The sequence below is a fragment of the Porites lutea genome, chromosome 5 (genome assembly GCF_958299795.1).
Source record: "Porites lutea chromosome 5, jaPorLute2.1, whole genome shotgun sequence".
NCBI lineage: Eukaryota > Metazoa > Cnidaria > Anthozoa > Scleractinia > Poritidae > Porites > Porites lutea.
Window position 1 is genome coordinate 13564792 of NC_133205.1, and position 19978 is coordinate 13584769.

A 19978-nucleotide genomic window follows, 5' to 3' on the forward strand; every position below is an offset into this window, starting at 1 on the left:
GAATATGCAGCTCTTAATGTACTAGATTTCAACCAAATACGACGGCCATTGAGGTGATCTTAATTGATTGCCAAAGGGTAATTCTTCCACGACTGAATCTTCCAGTGAAAAGGTTTAAAAGCAGAAATTCTGAGCTGAAATCTGAGCGTACATTGAAAAAGACCTCAACCGCGCAATGTTCCCGATAGTCAAAAACATAGAGTTCAACTAACTAGTAATGCTAGTTAGTTCCTTAGTGTTAACAAAACGCTGAGCAAGAATACGGGAAATGCTTTCCTTGAGCTTTGTTATCTTCAGAAGAAGAACAGAAATTATATTAAGACTGAAATTTAGATGTTATCCAAGCCAGGCACCGAATTGAGAGGGCTCCCGCACCGATTTTTGAACGTCCACAAAGAAACCCGTAGCGTCCAAATCAGAGCGACACCTAACCAACTAAGCTCTTGGTAAGCACAAAACAAGCGGGGCCCCCGCCAATAGCGTCATCCAGTAAAGTAACAACACGACGCCAAAGACTTCGTCAGTAATTAACGAGCGAACGCACTAACTTTGTGAAAATGGCAAATGGCAAAGCAGAACAGTAAAAACGAAGTATTTGACAACTGAACCAAAACTCCAAGAAAAACCCAGATTCTGGCGATGATCTGGAAAGGTTTTCGACGTGATGATATCCAGATTTGAAAGCAAAGGTGAAGAAAAACTAGCCCGACTGAAACAAATGAAACACAGTGCGATTATTTTCGTACCAAACGGATTGCTTCCAAAATGAACAAATCTGTTTAAATACGAAAGATAAAAAATAAGCCTGCATTTTCCAGTGGACTTCTGCACCATGTGCACAGGAGTGATACATTTTGATAAAATCTTTAAACTTGAACGCCGAATATCTATTAGGAGTAACAAAATTCTCAGACAAATCAAAGAAAGGAATTTTGTACACCTCAACAGTACTGTTGATGATGAAGTCGGAAGCGCGAACGGAATTGCACCAAAAATCAATGTGCTCCCTGGGAATCTGAAGACATCAGAGGCATCACTTGATTGACTTATCCGATCTTGCTGAAGAGACGAGATTGGGTCAGTTGTTTCTCCAATGTCGTTCCGATCCACAAGCGAAGCAGGTTCCTCTCCTTAACTGAGTTCTGGGCAGAAAGGCAGCTTATCGAAAAGGGTTGTCGAAGGGACTTGAAAGCGTCGTCTCGCCGAGACGTGAATTAGTAAGAAGAGTAAAAGAAGCATGATTAGACTTGTAATTAGCAGCACCCGATTAAACCGGCGATTTCTCTCTTCTAGCGTCTCCGACCTTCTCTGCTTTTCAGGTTTATAAATACGCAGTCCGTCTTCAGGAGTATCCGCCAAGTGGTCTGTGCAGTTACGTAGGCCGAAACCGTGGCCCAACTACACTCAGATCGACCAGCAAGATTAATTAATTTTGACGTTCAGGCAAAAGCTTCTAAAGCTTCTTACCCTCTTCCAGCTCTTGTTTCGCCTTATTCAGTTTCTTTTTATAAATGAAGGCAAGAGAGAATGATCATTCTCTCTTGATGAAGGCGATGGGTGAATCAAATTTGGCTTCCACAGATTCGTTCAATTTCAATTGCTTCTCGTTACCAACTTTGTTTCACTTAATGGCATTATCTTCTTTAACCTTTTCGTACGCAGTCTTCTTGGTCTTCAGAAATGGATCTCTTGAGGTCTTGTAATTTCGATTCAACATGTTCTAAGACCGCGATGAATAAAAAGCGGGGAGATATACTTGGGCCGGGACTGCTGGTAAAACTAAGGTTCATTCAGTAATCATCTAACCCTTTTTGTCTCCCATTAGTATTGGGGGGAGGGGGGTCGCCGACTTATCATTAAATCCACAGTTCCCAATGTACAGACCACGAGAGCCAGGACGCCCCCCCCCCCCCCCCCCGCAAGACCTCTGATGCGCGCCAGTTCGGTGGACAGTCTGAAAAAGGCAGTCTCAGGGCAATTACGCATTAAATAGGCAACTTTCCAACACTGAAAAAAAAAAGGGAGAACCATTAGCCATAACAGAAAACTAAGCTAAACCAGTGCTGGTAACATGCGAAGAGAAAGAAATAAGAACAAACCAATCCTTAAATACTCACAAAATAGAAAACCCACTGTATAAATTAACTAAGCAACACACATCCGGTTACGACAGTTTCAAATGAGCGGATTCCAAAAGCGCCCAGAATGCAAATATAAGCTAAACTTTGTACGCTAAAATTTTGCCATTTTACGTCAACTCAGTCGTCGTGTTCGCTTTCATTTTGTTTTGCAAAGTTTATTTTTCCGATAGTTTCAATTCTTGCGTGCTTAGATCTGTATGTTTAATTTTATAACTTATATAGGTATTTGAACCTGCATTCTTTGAAATTATACTTATTTTGTATTAGTCTCTGTAACAAGGTATTCAGAGCTCTGTGTTTTTCACTCAAAATCTCCCCGCTGTTTCGTGTTATCACATTACAAGGGAATACGTTTCCTGCTATTTTTTGGCCACTTCTCAAGGGTGTTTTTTTTTAAAAGTGTTTTTTCGTATCTGGCGTGCCACACGTTCTAGCCTAGAACGGGTAATAGTATTTAAATAGAAGTATAGCATTGATGTAACTTAACAAGGATGTATGTACATCAGATGACCGACGCATCCTAAATAAGCTTTTCACATTGATTGTCTCGTGTTAGTGCAATCATAATTGTCTGTTTTAGACTCTAGATCAATAAAGGTGTGTCCGTGACACACGGATAATGCAGACGGTATAAATGGCATATCCTCTTGGCGTCCGTAATAACCGGTTTCTATTGTGCATGTATAGAAAAACAGAAGGGAAGAAACGAGGGTAACTAGGGTTAAATATAGCTTAATAGGGTGAAACGTGGTCAACTTGCGGTGATTATGGATAAACGGTTTTTAACGTGGGCAACTTAGGGTTGATTTCCAGTGGCACGTAACTTTTACGTGCGTACGTCCGTATTTACGTTCGCAAATAAAATAGAGGAAATGCATGAGAGCTCGCTTGTAAGCGTAACAGTTGAACCTCGCTCAACTTCTCGTTTAGGCTCAGCATTTTTTACCTTGCCTCTATTTTATTTACGTGATTAAAATTTACGTGCGTGGCCAAAAACGCGTCAGTGGGGATCAACCTTTAGCGTAAACACAGATAAACGTTGACAAACGCGGGCAACTAGCGGTAGATGTGGGCAAAAGGGATGTAAAGTGAATAATTTGGGGTGTATATTGAAAACCGTGATGAAATGTGGGTAATTTAGGGGTAAATATAAGTGAACAGGCTGAAACATGGGTGACGGGTTGCCCATCCCATCCGATGATGGATACCCTAAGGGATTTTTAGGAAAGTTTAAAAACGGGGGGGGGGGGGGGAGGAGGCTGATGGCTGATATCTGGAAGGGCGTACAACTGGACTTAGAAAAAAACTTTAAAAAAATCTGCATAGCAGTGCTGATCAAAATCCTTTTTCAATTTACTCGCTTGTTTAAGCTTCAAAACTTCAGCTAGAGAGGGCTCATATCCGGGGAGCTAATAACCGGTAAGTATTCTTTTGTTTACACGTGACAGCATCAGTAGAACCCAGTCTCATTTGCGCTATCCCAATGTAGGGATTTTGAGGGTAGGTAGATGGACCTTTAACTGGGGTAGACATATTAAATTCTGCAAGCAGAATACTGCAATGCTGATCGCACTACAATCAACTCTCCTTAAGATGGACACCTTTGGGACCAGTAGTATGTGTCCGTCTTAGAGAGAAGTCCGTCTTATAGAGAGTCAAATAAGGGGAGTAAAGAAAAGGCAGGGAGCATCTGTAGGTGTCCGTTTTACAGAGGTGTCCGTCTTATAGAGGTGTCCGTTAAGAGAGAATTGACTGTACGTGAAAATTAACTCTGCAAGACATCAACACGACACCGAAAGAACTCAAAACAGAGCAGGATTGTAGCCATAGACAGCTGTTTCGCCCTTTTATAGATCCGATATGCCGTAATTCTTACATGGTTTTGTCCATGTTTTATAGGTTGGTTTTGGCCAATTTTTTTTTTCTCTGCGAGACATCAACTTGACACTTGTGGATTTTTGCCCCCCAGAAGACACGTGGTATGGCGTGGTTCTTGTGGGCGTTGAGAGTTCTAGGTCAGGGCTTAAATCAGAGTGCGCGGATATTTTTCACTAGAGTTTTCTGTGTTGTTACGACATACTTACGAGCGCCAAAGAGGGTTTTGAGCTCTTTCGGTGTCGTGTTGATGTCTTGCAGCGTTAATTTTCACGTAGTACGATCAGCATTGCAGTATTTTGCTTGCAGATAATATGTCTACTTTTTATTTTAGCTGATCAGGTCTTTATAGATCCTACGTTCTTCGGTATATTCGTTTGCGGTCCTTTGCAGTCCTTTGTGGTTAATGTTTGTACTTTAACTGGGGGCTTATGTAAAGTGAGAGGGTCAGGCGGCTAAAAAGCTGAAGTTCACTGTTTGGAAATGAGATTGTTTTAGCACAGGTGGCCCAAGCTCGAAATATGACCATCGGTACTATTGCGTAAAGTTCAAACTGTAAGGATTTGTATGGGAGTAGAAAACGAATGTTTCTGTAGCCTAGCCTATTATCTTATGGTGAAAGCAAATCATTAACTAGTCGTAAATCGGCTCAGAAACCACGCAGGACAGAAGAAGCATAGAACTTAAGAGAGGTTAGCCGATTTTTATTTAAGTACAGGGGCACCCAACGACTGTTTTCTGTTAAATATCTGTTCGGAGAAGCAAATATTCCCTAGAAATTTTTATTACTTGAGGACGGCTAAAAATTCCTAGCTTGACCGTTCCATTCACCTATAATTTTCGAAGCTTTTCCTAAAAATTATCTGCGATTTTCACATTTCATTCCCCAGGTTAGGCTATTTTTGGTAGGAAAAAGGAGTCCTAGAATTTTTAGATTCAAAAATGTGATGGAGAGAGGAATCACAAAAATTCTCATTTAAATTGACGCCGCTTTTTTTGAGAGATCTAAAGGTACTCTTGATAGCATAAAAAGTGTCTTCAATGTTTTTACGCGGAAAAAAACGTCTTTGGGTGCCCCTGTTCCACATTCGTAGGCTACAGGAACAATCGTTTTTTCTCCCATAAGCTCCCATACCAATTAATCCTTAAGTTTGAACGTTACGCAACAGTTAGCCCGAATTTCAGACGATTACTTCGATTTGTTTTTGCTCACTCAATAACACGTCACCAAGGGAGTACCGGTATATTAAAAAACGACTTGAAGTAATCGTCTGAAATTCAGGTTAGCCAACAGTGCGATCGATGGTCCTACGAGCTTGAGATACCTGTGGTTCTAGTGCTCAGTCCTTCATGCAAGTCTGTCCCAGCGTCCTTTGCGGCTTCAGAAATGGCGGACGGCGGGAGTAAAAAAGTTTTGTTTTCAGCGACATTAAATTTAAGAATGTGACCTACGAAGATATGCTAACTTCAAAAGGGATTCGAAGTTTAATTCGGTTTACTAAGTAGTTGTTGGTTATGTTTCAAATGTCAAATTCTTTAAAGCTTCAGTGGCTCGACCATTTCGATGGTTCTTGGTCGAGGGAGGATGTGGGGACGTTAGCGACAAGACAAGGTGTTGTTTTCCTTCATCAAAAGCTTATTAATAACAAAGAAACTTTACCAATACCACATGCTACTCTGGAGCTTCGTGGTCCAAATCTGCCGGAATATGAGCGTGGACTGACCAGTGTATCTTGTCAGGAACAAGACGAATTTTTGAACGACATTTTATACAGCCAGCTATCCCTTGCACGTACAGTTTGCTGCGATTCTCCCTTTTATTGCACTTTACGTCGCCGAATTTTAGTTTTACAAAGGATATTTTTCGCGTTGACGAACAAATACCACTGCTTATCATCTAAACCAGTAACTTGTTTAAAGAAGAGCAACTGCGATAAATCTACAGGTATTACAAAGGACAATGTTACAACATCAGAAACTAAAGAAGGTTCTGCAGTGCTGGTAGAAATGGGCGTTAAAACTGGCTTGTCATTATTATTTGCTTTGTTTCGCCAGTCATGGCAATTTAATAATGGACAATTGTGTCATGATGTGTTACTAACAGCTTGTGATGTATTATCGTCTATCCCACCCCTGTCTCTGTCAAATGAGTCTAAGCTGCCTCCAATGGGGCTTGATTGCCTACGACAAGTCACATCATTTCTCAAGGGAGTTTTATCTCCAAGCTCAGCTGCTGATGCCCTTGGAAGACAGTTGGCTTGTGAACTGTTTTTACGAATCACTGCATTGAGGGGATCTCTCAAGTATCTTTTGGAGTGGATGGAAATTGCTCTTAGTGTTACTTGCATTTCTACTAATGATGGCAACAAGCCTGCTTTTCAAACTGGAATATCTGTTAAATGCCTTCGTGATATCCTCATTCAGATTCGAAAATCTATGGTAAGTTTAGAGAGAAAAACGGTTTTTGTGATACACACCCAACTCATCCGTGACTGCACCTCAGTTGTTAATAACTAAGTTGATAAGTAACGGCTTCAATAAAAATCAGCCTTTTTGGTACATAGTTATCATTACACTGCCAGGAAATCTAACACTGGAGAGCCTGTTGAACTATAAAAGCTGCCAAAAATTACTCAATGAGTTTAAAACAAAAGTTGTCAAGCCATTTTATTCTGGCATAAACAGTCTAGTGAGTAGCCAATTAATTCTGTCTGCTGCCAGCTGTTAGGGACAGCCCTGCTACAGTCAACTCTTGCCTTGCGTACACCCGGCTATAACAGGCACTCTGATAATACGGAGAGCAGCAAAAACCCAGGCAAATAAAAACTGCAGAAGTTTGACTGAAACTGACTCCTACTATTACATGTGTTTGGACTCCCGCTAATGAGGACACTTACTCGAGGTCCCTACAGTGTCCACTATAAAGAGAGCTGACCGTATTTGCTAGAGATTTAATTATTAACTGTTACTTCCTGTATTTTATGTTGAAAATGTAGAGTTGTTCTGCATCTACCACTCCATTATCTTCTCCTAAAAAGAATGAGACAAACAATATTCCAGAGCCAGAGCTGCCTTCAGCGGAATCAGGTCTGTTGTCTCTTCCCACTGCAGCCATTTGTCTTTTACAAGAGGTAATATTAAATTGGTGTTCAGTTTTAATTTAATAAAAGAACAAAATAGTGTTGAAATAATTTTATATGATTTTGCATTGCAACATTGGCAAGCAAAATGTTTTGTGTTGACTTCCAAAACATAGCTGATGGTAGTATTTCTGTCAGAACTGTCACAGTTTACAGGGCAGAAATTACTCCCTCTCCGTACAGTACCGGCCACAGGAATTGCAGCATTTACACGCATAAAAATTGTGTGCAATATTGCAGATTTACATGTAAAATACACACAAAAAACATGTGTGTAATATTTTACATGGACAATTAATGTATAGCTTTCATTACATTAAATTGTAATATGCTGATCGATCAGTCTCTTCACATTTAAATTTCAGTAACACGCCTTGATTTAAAATGGAAAATGTTTTGGATCATGTTTTTTCACATTCAAAATGGCTTTATTAATCATGAAAGAATCTTTTTGTAAGTTGGAACTAAAGAGTTGCATTCTCTGCATTGTACTGTGTGTTTTCTTTTAATTTGTCAGTGTAACCATTTCGTTCAACGGAATGGAACCAACGGCAAATTTTAACTGGATATTCATTCCAGAACATTTTAGTTTAACGAAACTGTAGATACATGTTTTAAAGGTTAACTATTGATTAACCTGATTAACATGTCATTAATTCCTCGGCGGCATGGGCTGAAGTTGATTGTGGTATGCTTTTAAAAATATAAAATGATTTCACGTAAGCTTACGCTCGTAGTTCCCACAGTTGGGACTTCCTTGTTTATTTACCAAAATTTATTTGTCAAACCTGGCCCCAGTATTTGAGGAAAATGAGTACTTGTTGTATTTTTTAATTTTGGGGTCATTTATGTAAAGTTTTAACGAAGAGAAGCTGGTAAAACAACAACTTAAGCAGAGAAAAGTGTTCCATGTGAAACAAGCAATTCTCATCGCTAAAAATGGATCAGATTGCCTGAGGAGATAGGAATGGTTGATACAAATAATAGAGTTGCTTCTGTTTGAAAATTTGATGTTGGAAAAAAATCTAGCCAGCAAACAAAAAAATAACAATAAAAGAATTACAAGCCTAAAGCAAGCAAAGAGGCAAAGAAAACAATTTTTTCGAAACCTAGCCCAGTTTATAACAAAATGAAAATAAACTACCAACGTGTAGTACATCACGTAACCTTGAAAAGATTTTAAACAGCGCAGTGAATCATTCTTGTTTCAACGGTGTTGCAAAGAGCCTCGGGACTTTTTAAAAGAGGCTTCAAGGATTAAACTGCACAAATATTTATTAACAAAGTGAAACCGCATTGACAATAATTTAGTTGCTGGACTGGTGCATGTATTGCTGCAATTCCTGTGGCCTGTACTGTTGTGCATGGTAGAACTTGAAGGGTGTTACATGTACTAAGGGTCATCAATATAGTTTTCTCATCAAAACTGTAATTCAGTACAGCATTTCACATTCAGCACTTATGAATAGAAGTCGGGGTTTGCCATGTGCATTATCATTCAGCTATCATACAATTAAAACCTTTAGTAGCTCACTAGTTCCAGCATCTTTGTCAGGGCTGACATCATGGTTTCAAGTTGCCATGTATAGGCTGTATAAATTATTGTGGATAAAATCTGTTTTTAGGTTAAACCAGTGTTCAAGCTACTCTTTTCATGACTTCCTTTGTTTTGTATCCCTAATTATTCATAGAAGAAAAATGGAAATTCTGAGTTAACTTGAGAACAGAGTTTACAACTGTACCTACAACAAAATTGTATGCTGAAAGTCATTAGGCAGGGGGTTGAGCAGCTAGGAAGTTCTTTTGGTTCTATTTTCCTTTGTTTCTATGAAAGTGGCCAAGAGCCATGCTCATTGTTGCTGGAGGAAATCCCTGTTCTCTGGCCTGCAGCCCTTAGAAACAGTCCTGTGATTCAAAGCTCTCCTTTTCTAATAATGTCCAGTTATTTTTTTATCTTTCCACAATTGAAACCATGTTTAAATAAGACAAGAAATTATCTCTGCATATAACTAACACTCTTTAATACTTGTTCAGATTGTCAGATTATCTAAAGAGTACAAAAAATCCTGCATAAATCCTGGAGTGAACACTTTGCACGTGAATGGTAGTAAGCCACTGTCAAGTGATGAAGTGTTTGTCTGGGGAAGCAATAGCAGCCATCAGCTTGCAGAAGGAAGCACAGACAAAATCTTGAGTGCTAAACTATCAGCATCCTTTGGAAGTGCTTTGCAGGTACAGCTGAGTCATCTTTCTTTAATTGTAGTCTCCTTTCTCTAATTATTCATGAATCAGGCCTAGGAAACAGAGGAAATCAAGAATCATCGTAGGTTAAAAAATTTTGTTCTGTTACATCTGCACCAACAATCTTACTGTAGTCACTAGCAGCTGGTTCTCACTTTGTTACATAATAATACGTTTTCAGCATAATAATCAAGATAAACAAGTGAAACACTTTGCAAACTTGTTTTATTATTAGAGCTTAACCAAAACACACGTAATGGGGACTTAAATATTAATTCGACAGTGAACCACCTTGCCTGCATCACAAACATCCAAGCTTCATGAAAAAGCTTATCTTATCTGGTCACTTAGACCTTCCATGCTGCCTTTAACTGCCATCATATACATGTAAGAAACCTCTACACGGACAACAACTTGATCACAGAGATCACAGTTCTTGCAAAGTACTTTGGTTTGTTGGTGTAAGGAGTTGGATATAGCAAATGAAAGATGCTAAATAGACAAAAATATTGAAAATAGCTTGCTGAAATTAACACTGGGTTGGTACCTTTGCAAAAAACACATCACTCTCTTGTTTTCCAACCACTGACCATAACGAAATGCTCTTAAAGGGTTTACTGACAAACTACTGTAGAAAGAAATTTATGTATTATGATCACTTTTTTTTCCAAACTAAAGTCAACCTGCTGGGTAATGGAGCCAACAAACTTATTCCTGATCATTAACCCAAATTTTTGTCACCCTTCTTTCTAAGTTCAAAGTTTAAGCATTGATTTTTGTTGATAATCAACACACCTCCATTACAAACATTAACCAGGCTTGCCTGTGTTTGCTCACAAATAGACATAGACAATTGTTTTTACTTTTTTTTTCTTACCTTTGCAGGTAGAGGCTGGCCAGTATTGTACATTTATCATTTCTCCGGAAGGAACTCTTCATGCTTGTGGAAAAGTAAGTGTTAAGAGAAATAGAAAGGCTGGTTTTTTTAAGAACAAATACTGACCTTATGAGACCATAATACCAGAAGCAATAGGAGGTTCAAAAATGCAGTACAGTTTTGTAGGTTTGGTGCATCATCATAATAATTTTAAAAGTAAAATATAATTATCATTAAAAAATCTTCCAGAATTCTTTGAGGTAATTTTTTAAAAAGCTTTGACAACTTTATACATAGAAGACTGTCAGACCACAACAAGATAACATTTGCCATAAGATATATTCCCATGTTACATCTAAGGTAATGACGTCATCAGTCATGTGAATGTTTCTGAATCAGGTTTTTTTGTTGTTGTGACAAGATTTCATTAATGAGTTAAAAACAAATGGCATATTTGAGGTTTTAGTTGTGTAGGGCATTTAAAAATAACCAGTTGACGTCTGGCATTTAAAATTTAAGGGGGTAATGAATATGAGCAAAAAAGTTGGGAGACTAGGCCAAGGGCTGTAGAGAGTCAACCTTTTCGTACATGCCTGAGAAAATTTGTGGGAAAGTGATGTTCTACCTGATAATTTTTTTCATGACCAAAACTAGGGACATGAAGTTATCAGTCATGTGATCAAAGCATTTTGAATGTTTTGGTTAAAGTACCTTTTTGTCACATGTGCCGAATATAATGCATTAATTATAGAAACCCTTATCCATATTAAATAAAAAATTTTTCTAGAGACTTGGAATATTTACAATAAAAGGAGTTAAATATGGCACCATCGTATCCGACATCTGAATCTACGGCCATATTTAATTACTTTCATGGGCTAAAATAGGTGTTCAGCACTCATTAGAAATTCCACGTTTAAAAGGAGCCTAACATGACATAAGTTTCAGCTTAGTGGTTTGCAGGCTGTTATTAAGTTGTTGTTTTCTTTTCAGTAAGAGCAATTTGTATCTCTCTTTGTAAATCTATTTTATTAATCGTCTTGTGCCACGACTTAAGTTGATTTTACTTTCCCTTTGACATGATTTGTATGTCACTGGACATGATTTGTACATCAATAAGAGTGATCAATTTTTATCCATCCATTTCAATGAAAGCAAATGGAATCACTTCTCACTATAGTGGACGACCTTGAACCATGACTTCGTCGTATATTTATGTGGCACAAGACAAAAAGCTAACCCTTTTTGATGAAATTTTAAGTTTAAACTCGTATAGCGTAAAATAATTATAATTTACTTATAAAGGTATCACTTGTAATAATAATAATAATAATAATAATAATAATAATAATAATAATAATAATAATAATAATAATAATAATAATAATAATAATAATAAATTTAACAAGAGTAAACCAGTCAGCTAAAGCTGTTATAAATGGGTTCTCTGGGCAACTAAAAATAAAAATATTAAAGGAAAAAAAAAAACTATAACATATCAACTATCAGAAAATGTAAAAACTATGTACAATGCTGATGGCTAAAAACTAAGAATTATATAACTAAGTAAATTAACACTCCATAAAAACGGTAAAAGATTTACCAGTTCTCTGAAAAATAATATCATTAAGCTGTGTTTTCAAAACCACTGTAGAGTCAACTTGCTTTAGATGCGGTGGCAAGTTATTGAAAGCCTGGGCTCCAGTATAAAATGTTCCTTTCTTGGCAAATTCTGTACAGACTTTAGGAATTAAAATATATAAAGAAACGTTTATGCCTAGTGTAATAAATATGTGAAGACTTGATAAAATAACTCTTAAAATGATCTGGAGCAATGTTATGGAGACACTTACTGTAAAAACAAAAGTTAAATTGTGCATAGTAGAATGCGCCTTAATGGACTTCCAACTTAATTGCCATAATAGTTGCTATCCTTCAGAACAATAAATTCTTGCTGCCCTTGTTTGAAGTCGTTCTAAAGATTTATATCTAGGAGGAGCTAAGTTGTTCCAAACAAAATCACAATAATCTAACTTGGGAAGTATCCTGGTCGTAAAGACTCAGCTGCATAGACCGTTAAGCTATGAGGTACTGTGCAGACCCCAAAATGATCCCCAACCCTGAAATGATCCCCAAATCGACCCCGAAGTGATACCGACCCCAAAATGATCCCCATTTCTCTTCACGTCGACCCTGAAATGATCCCCATTTAATTTTAGGAATGGAATGATATCCTAGAACTATGGATCGTGCAAAATGCACAACATTATAACTTAAGTTTCACTAATAATCTTCAGTTGCCCACATGACATTAATTTGGGATTACACTTTGAACTGGATCAGTAAAAGAAAATATTATTTTCAAAAAAATACACAAAATCTAGTATATTTTTAGTAACACCATGAACTGCAACTGATAACATCAAGAAACATAACATTTTTTAAAATTATTTCGGCTTAGGTGATTATAGCCCGGGTTATAGAGAAAACTGCATAGATGTTAGATTCTAAAAATTGGTGTTAAAACAGCATGCCTTGCATAACTTGTTAAACTTTTAATGTTATCTACTTGATTCAATGTCGCCTGTGTAATTGCCCCCGCAGGGATTTCGCCCAGAAGGTGAAATCCCGAGGAGGCACTCTAGTAACTTGCGCGTATATTAAGGAAAGTACTTACAGTTGAAATATTCAGTCATACAGTCAATATAGAATAAATCTCGATTTGCTTGAACAGGGGCCGCGAGGAATCGGTAGGTAATGATGACGTTTCTATTGTTTGCGCCCGCAAGTACGAAATGGTTAGGATGACGTAAAACACAAAAAATCCCGAAGGAACACTTCGATACTCTTTTGCGTTACGTGTTATCAGTGAAATTCTGTGGAGTAGTTGTTATGAAAGTGATGGACCAAAAGACACTCGTTAAGCGCAGATGAAGTTATAAGGTGCGTAGAACAGTGTATATTTTAACACTAAGTGAGCTTGCCAGACACGAGTTCACAAATCTTTGATTGGAAACCTTCAGCTGAACCTTGCTAGACACTTTTCCTCTCTCTTTGACCGGAATGAAGACTCGTCCCAAAACAAGCAAGACGAGCGAATGATTCAATGGCTAGCGTATCACTAGCAGAACGATGGACAATTACAGAAATTCGTCGACGATCAAATTTTGTGCTGACTTATTTCCTGCTCACAGATGTCCTTCCGCTATGAGTTTAAAATAAGACTAGAATGCGCAAGCGGGAATTAATCAAACGTCCTTTTGATTTCTAAGGCTTACTTTCCGGCAAATGAAATGAACTAAATGTAAAAAGTGAAATAGAAATAGCGAAAAATTAAACTTCTTATTAAATCTCTTCTTATGGTTTAGAATAAACTATTCTTGAAACTGAGAATGATTATGTTTTGATCAAAGCTGTGTAAATCGAACCGAAACTGTGTGTGGAACCTTACGTCTATTTCCTGTATTTATCTCACTTATTGTATGGAATATGTATGGAATATGTTTGAACATCTTCAATATGAATCGGTATATTTCAAAGAGCTACACCAGGGGCAAGAATACTATATACAGAGCGGGGGCAGCTGTAGTGTCAACTATTACTAGTCTACAATATATTGGAGAAACCAAACGAAGCCTCAAAGACCGTTTTAATGAACACAGACGACCTATACTCAACCCTACTGGTAATTACATCTACACTGCAGTTTCAGAACACTTTCTAACCAGTAATCATTCCGACAATCATATGCTTTTTGTCCTTTTGCTTCCTATTGAAAAACTTAAAAATGGGCGTGATTCTTTCAGGAAAGCACGTGAAGCCCCACCTTATCCATAAAGCTAAGGCAATTGAGCCTCTGGGCATCAGTAAACGTGATGAACTGTAACTATACATAGTATATCTTTTATTTTTTGTTATCTTGTCTTTTTAAAGTAGCCACACCATGCCACATCATATTACGTAATTTCCGGTCATTTCGTGATATGGCAATAAACCTTATGAAGACTGGCATTGGCAAGTCGAAATATCGCAACTAAACTCTATTTGTTTGATCAGTCCCTGCAAAAGTCTTCTTGACTGCAACGCGTTCAATGCCATGGATATTGAATTTTAAAAATGGTGTTTTAACACTTTTTAAAATTTTAAAATAATGTTGAAGATGCAATAGTATACATAAAGGCGATTAGATGAAAAAAGCGAAAAAAATCACATAAACTGTAGCGAAATGTTAAACGCGATTTAAGAACGTAAACGCTGCAACAGATTTGTAATAATTCAGTGATGGAATACCGTTCCATTCCAATAATTAATTGGGGATCATTTCAAGGTCGACGTGAAGAGAAATGAGGATCATTTCGGGGTCGATTTGGGTATCATTTCAGGGTTGGGGATCATTTCGGGGTCCGGATCATTTCGGGGGCTGTACAGTACCCTACTTAACAAACCAAGTTGACTAGATATCATGTTATTCAGGCGAGTAACATGTTCCTTAAAAGACAGTGACTGGTCTAGGTTTATGCCTAAATACTCATAAAAAGGTACACAATTTAGGACTTGACCTCCGAGGTAAATTTCACTTAGATTAACAGAGTAAAACTGATTAAGTTTCGTGGAAGTTTCAAAGATCGCATATTCAGTTATCTAATATGAATAAATATATCGCTCTTGACAGACGGAGACCAATCCAAAAGGAACTTGACCTCATCATTCAACACTTGCAAGTGTTGAATGATGAGGTCAAGTTCCTTTTGGATTGGTCTGTCAAGAATAATATATTTATTCATCCTAAGATAATTGAATATGTGATCTTTGGTGGTTAGTATCTGAGGCAGCATAATAGATGAGGGTATCATCCGCATACATTATTAATGTGTCATATTGTATGGAAATGTAAAATATTACACGTTCTTATTTTACAGCCTCATACAATGTTCAGTAATATATAGATTTAGCCAGGGCTAAAAGTGAAGCTCCTGTTTCTGAATTTATAATTTAAATCAAACAATAAACTTGTAATCCACAAATGAGTTAACTTTAGGGCAGATTCATATGTCTTTTGAGGGAAATAACCAGAATCACTCAAATCTTACATCGAGTTTATAGTTTTATATGTACACCCAAGAAATTAGCCTGCGAAAACATCCGTTTCTCCTCGCTCTTCGCCGCTGGGGACGTTTCACGAGGAGGAACGTCTGTGACTCGGCGACAGAACTTCTCTACTGATGACGTAAAATCTGTCCGAAATCCAGTCAGAAGCGCTGATTGGTCGACGGAGTAGTTACATTATTTTAGCTATTGTTTACGAATGACAGACAAAAGGCCATAAAGGTCAAATGTAAACGCGAAGAATCTCGAGCAAAACAGTCAATATTTGTGGAATATACTCGCCTTTGAGTTTTGCTGGAGCTCGTTGGCAGATGAACGCAACACTTTACCAAAATAAACCAGAAGACACGTAAAATTGGACAAATTTGTATTTGGAAGCCCATGACTGCCGGATTTATTATGTAAACATTGATTTGCGTCATCAGTATGGAATTTCTGCCGCTGAGTTTCAGACGTTCCTTCGTGCGAAACGTCCCCAGCGGCGAAGAGCGAGGAGAAATGGATGTTTTCGCAGGCTACCAAGAAATAGCAATCATGCACCTTTGATCACAGTACATTAGGCTTGGAAAAAAATTCCTCCCTATCAAAATAACCCAGTCACCCACCTACATCACCTTTTTTTATGACGTTAATAAATGAATCTTTATTGGACAGCCCCGAAATATAATTTTATGCTATAAAGGCCGGTTATAAGACACGATAGTCCTCGTTGGCAGCCAATTTACACGTTATAATTTATCGGTTGCATTCCTTTGCCTTAAAGGGGGGCCAAAATAATAATTATGTTCAACAAGTTTACTTTACAAACTCTTTCCAGTCTTTTATACTTTTTACACATCACATCTGAGGTTAACAGTACAATCAGGCGCTGTTTGTGTATTGTACAGACCTCGGACAGAATACAGAATTTGTTCTTTTTTGCCCTATTTAAACCTATAATTCTGCAGTTTTTCACATTTTTGCCAGACAAATTGCACCCATTCAATATTCAGGACGATCAAAGCATGCATTATAAAATATTTTCATGAAGAGAATTCCACAATATCAGGACTGTTCAGTCAGAACAACCTGCTCCTATGTAGTATGCAGGGTAATAATGGGCTTTTAGGGACTTGTCAGAAATTAGCAGGGGGGAAGGGGGGGGGGGGGGTGGGAATTTTAAATTTGGGTTTAGAAATTAGGTGACCCATCCCTTCAATGGGAGTGAAATTTGCTAACCCTCCCCTTATGCTTGGCCTAAAATATCATGACCCTCCCCACCTTACAGAATTGAGAGAAAAATGTTCCAGGCTCTTTAAGGTTCAGTATTCCAAGCCAACAAGAAAAGAGGAAACAAAAACAAAATAAAAGGAAAGCAAAAAAAACCTAGAGCAAAAAGAATGGAAGCTAACTGCAAAAAAGTTATTGAGACCATTGCACCTCAGCAAGAGTGGCATAATGTTACAGAGCCTATTGGCCCATTATCTCTTCATTATGAAGGAATAAGTGGCCTTTACAAAACACAACGGCCATATACCCAATACATCTTTGAGAAGGGTTGTTCACCAATGAATAACAGGAAATTATCCAGCAATATCCAAGCTTCAACTTAAATGAAAATCATGATGATGATGAAAGTGATTGTATCAATGCTGATGACATAAATGATGATGATCAAGATGCTCACAGCAGCATTGATGGTGGCGCTGAAGACAGTGATGAATAGGATAGCCAAAACTCTAATAACATTAATAACAACATTCTTCATAATAAAAATGCAATAAGACTCTATAGCATTGCCGTGTAATAAATGAAAAGTAGATGTTTGTTAAATTCTTGCAATAGTACTTCACAGTTTATATCCATAATGTTCTGTTGTTGTTTATTATTATTTTTCTTTTTTTTTTTTTACCAAATAAGAAACTTCCTTTTATTCTGCAGGTGAACCTCTACATGATCACGGGCTATATTTGCATGGCCCTCCCCCTTTTAACGGCTCATTTTTCATGACCCCTCCCTTTTCTGAGTCTCAAAATGTTGTGACCCTCCCTCTGTTTCCACCCCCCCTCCCCCCCTGCTAATTTCTGACAAGTCCCTTAGCGAAAACTTAAAAAAAAGACTATTTTCATTTCATTTCCGAAATCACCCATGCTAGTTCAGACTTTTCGACAAGTGCCAAATTTGTAGTGCAAGCTGTTGGGTGTTTGAATGAACAGTAACAGAGTTACACTTCAACATTATGTTATTTTTTTGTTTTTACTATGTGTAATCTTTATAATAATATACATGAAAAAAGTTCTCGATTGTGATTGGCTAAGAGAAATGCAGTTTTCTGGTAACACGGTAGAGAAAAAAGGTAATTAAGTACAGAAAGAGGTAACAAACGAGGCGTTCTGATTGTTTAATAAACAAAGGAACTCGCTGAGAGCCAATCAAATATGTCATCTAATGGCTCCGCTCTGCTCTGGACCAGTTTTGAGCAAAAACCGCGGTGGCTGGTGTTTCTAGCAGATTTGCTCTGCGACCGCAACAGCTATAGAGGAGCTGAAAAACAGCCCTACAAATTAAATGAAAACACCGTGGAACGCACTGGCTTTTGGCTCTCTGTTTGGAAGAAGTGGTGCATAGAGAAGAAAATTACTGATAAAAAAGAAAATTATGAGCCCGCTGAGCTTAACACTTTGTTTGAGCATTTCTACGCTGAAGTAAAAAATAAACAAGGTGAAGATTAAGAACCAGAAAGCCTTAAAGTAATGATAGCATCGCTTGATAGACACTTTAAGAACAAAGGCTACTCTCTGTCCATTGTATATGTACATGACCATATGTTGGAGGGCAAAGCGAAACAGCTTCGCTTGGCTGGCCGTGTTAAGCGCCCAACAAAGCTTGACAAGTATCAGAGAAGGATGAAGAAATTCTCTGAAAGAGTGGAAAAATGGGAGGTAATAACCCCGAAATCTTTATTTCAAACAATGTGGTGGCTACTTACCCAACACATTCGTCTCTGTGGAAGGCAAGAACACCACGGAATGAGACTGGAGGATTTCAGAATCATGAACTGGTGATGACGACCTCGAATTTGTTGAGTTTGCAGAAGGGCCTACGAAAACCAGAAGGAGGTTTGAGTGCACAGCCGAAACAGTTTCAGCCTAAAATGTTTCACACCGGGGAAGGGAAATGTCCAGTTACTTTACTGTTGATTGCATCTACTCGTGAACGCACGCGCGCAAAACATGTTTTCACGTGACGTCAAACATCTGAGTTTCAGGTGTCAAACTTTGAAGTTTTCCCGCCCAAATGTTAAGTTTTACTTCTCGACACTGCTCAAAGAGAAGAAAGGAAGAAATCATCAGAAAGGCATCCCACTTTCAAGCGATTTTGCGGAATCAAGTGAAAGAACTTGCACAGGATTATTCTTTTTCAGAAGAGCGGAAAAATGGGAGGTAATAACCCCAGAATCTTTATTTCAAACAATGTGGTGGCTTCTTATCCAACACATTCGTCTCTGTGGAAGGCAAGAACACCTTGCCTTCTTGCCTTCCACAGAGACGAATGTGTTGGGTAAGTAGCCACCACAATGGGCGAAGATTACGCATCAGCAAGATTGCCGTTTCAAAAATCGTTAAGCAGTACAACTTGACTGGAAGCACAGCTCCCAAAACGTTGAATCACGTTCAAACAGTTCCTAAGTGAACTTTCCAAGACTCTATTCTGTTGGAGACCATGGTGCAAGCAAGTGGTTCATCCTCTCTTAAAGAATTGCGTGATGATTTGGCCATTCATGGTGACTGTGGAGAACTGTCAACATCAACGATTTCCAGAAATACTAGTAACAAACTTCCAAGTGGCCGCAACTATTCCCGAAAAAGATTGACGAAATGTCGGTCAGAGCGTTCTCCTGAAAATATAGTGTACACTCAGTTGTACATTGACTATTTAAAAGACAAAGATCCTTCCTGTGTTAAGTTTTTCGATGAGGCAGGGTTTTAACCGACTGATGCCGGTCACAGAAACTTTGGTGTCTCATCTGTCGTTGAAGATTGCGTAGAAGGGCGAAGATACTTGTCTACCGCAAACCTCACCCTGAACTTTCTAGTTGGGTATGATGGAGTAAAATGTGGAAACATCATAGAAGGAACGTCAAACTCTGTACAGTTTTTACGATTCTTTGATGACGCTTCGCAACAGTTGATCCAATAACACAAACACCAATTCTCGAAGTTGGCGACATTGTTGTGGTGGACAATCTAGCCGCGCATCATGGCCAAGCGGAAAGAGCACAGCGAAGCTTCCTAAATGATTTGGGAATGGAACTCGTTTTCCTCCCAGTGTGTTCACCAGATCTGAATACTGTCCAGGAGGTATTTTCGAAGCTGAAATATTTGTCGAAGTAAAGATACCAGGAACTAGTGTGGGATAACCTGGAATACGCAGTGTTGAGAGCGTTCGGGAATGTAACAGCGGCCGACATTTGCAGCTACTACAAGCATGTAGGATATTTTTTGTGAGAGACAGAACTGTAATTTGGAACAAATACAGTAATATTATTATTGCCATGGATGAGTGAGAAATAGAGTAAAATATTGTAGTCATCTGACCCAGAAATGTTGTTGCCAAAG

At 38.2% G+C, this 19978-nt stretch overlaps 1 protein-coding gene across 1 annotated transcript in view; it reads left to right on the forward strand.

The window, feature by feature from the left end:
- Window positions 1-5406: 5406 nt before the first annotated feature.
- The window catches only part of LOC140937928 (probable E3 ubiquitin-protein ligase HERC1), a 138468-nt gene continuing 123896 nt past the window's right edge, over window positions 5407-19978 (forward strand). The window contains exons 1-4 of the mRNA XM_073387490.1: window positions 5407-6455; window positions 7013-7147; window positions 9191-9380; window positions 10275-10348. Of these exons, the coding sequence (XP_073243591.1) occupies window positions 5532-6455; window positions 7013-7147; window positions 9191-9380; window positions 10275-10348 (1323 nt within the window). The 5' untranslated portion in view covers window positions 5407-5531. The remainder of the gene's footprint in view (window positions 6456-7012; window positions 7148-9190; window positions 9381-10274; window positions 10349-19978) is intronic.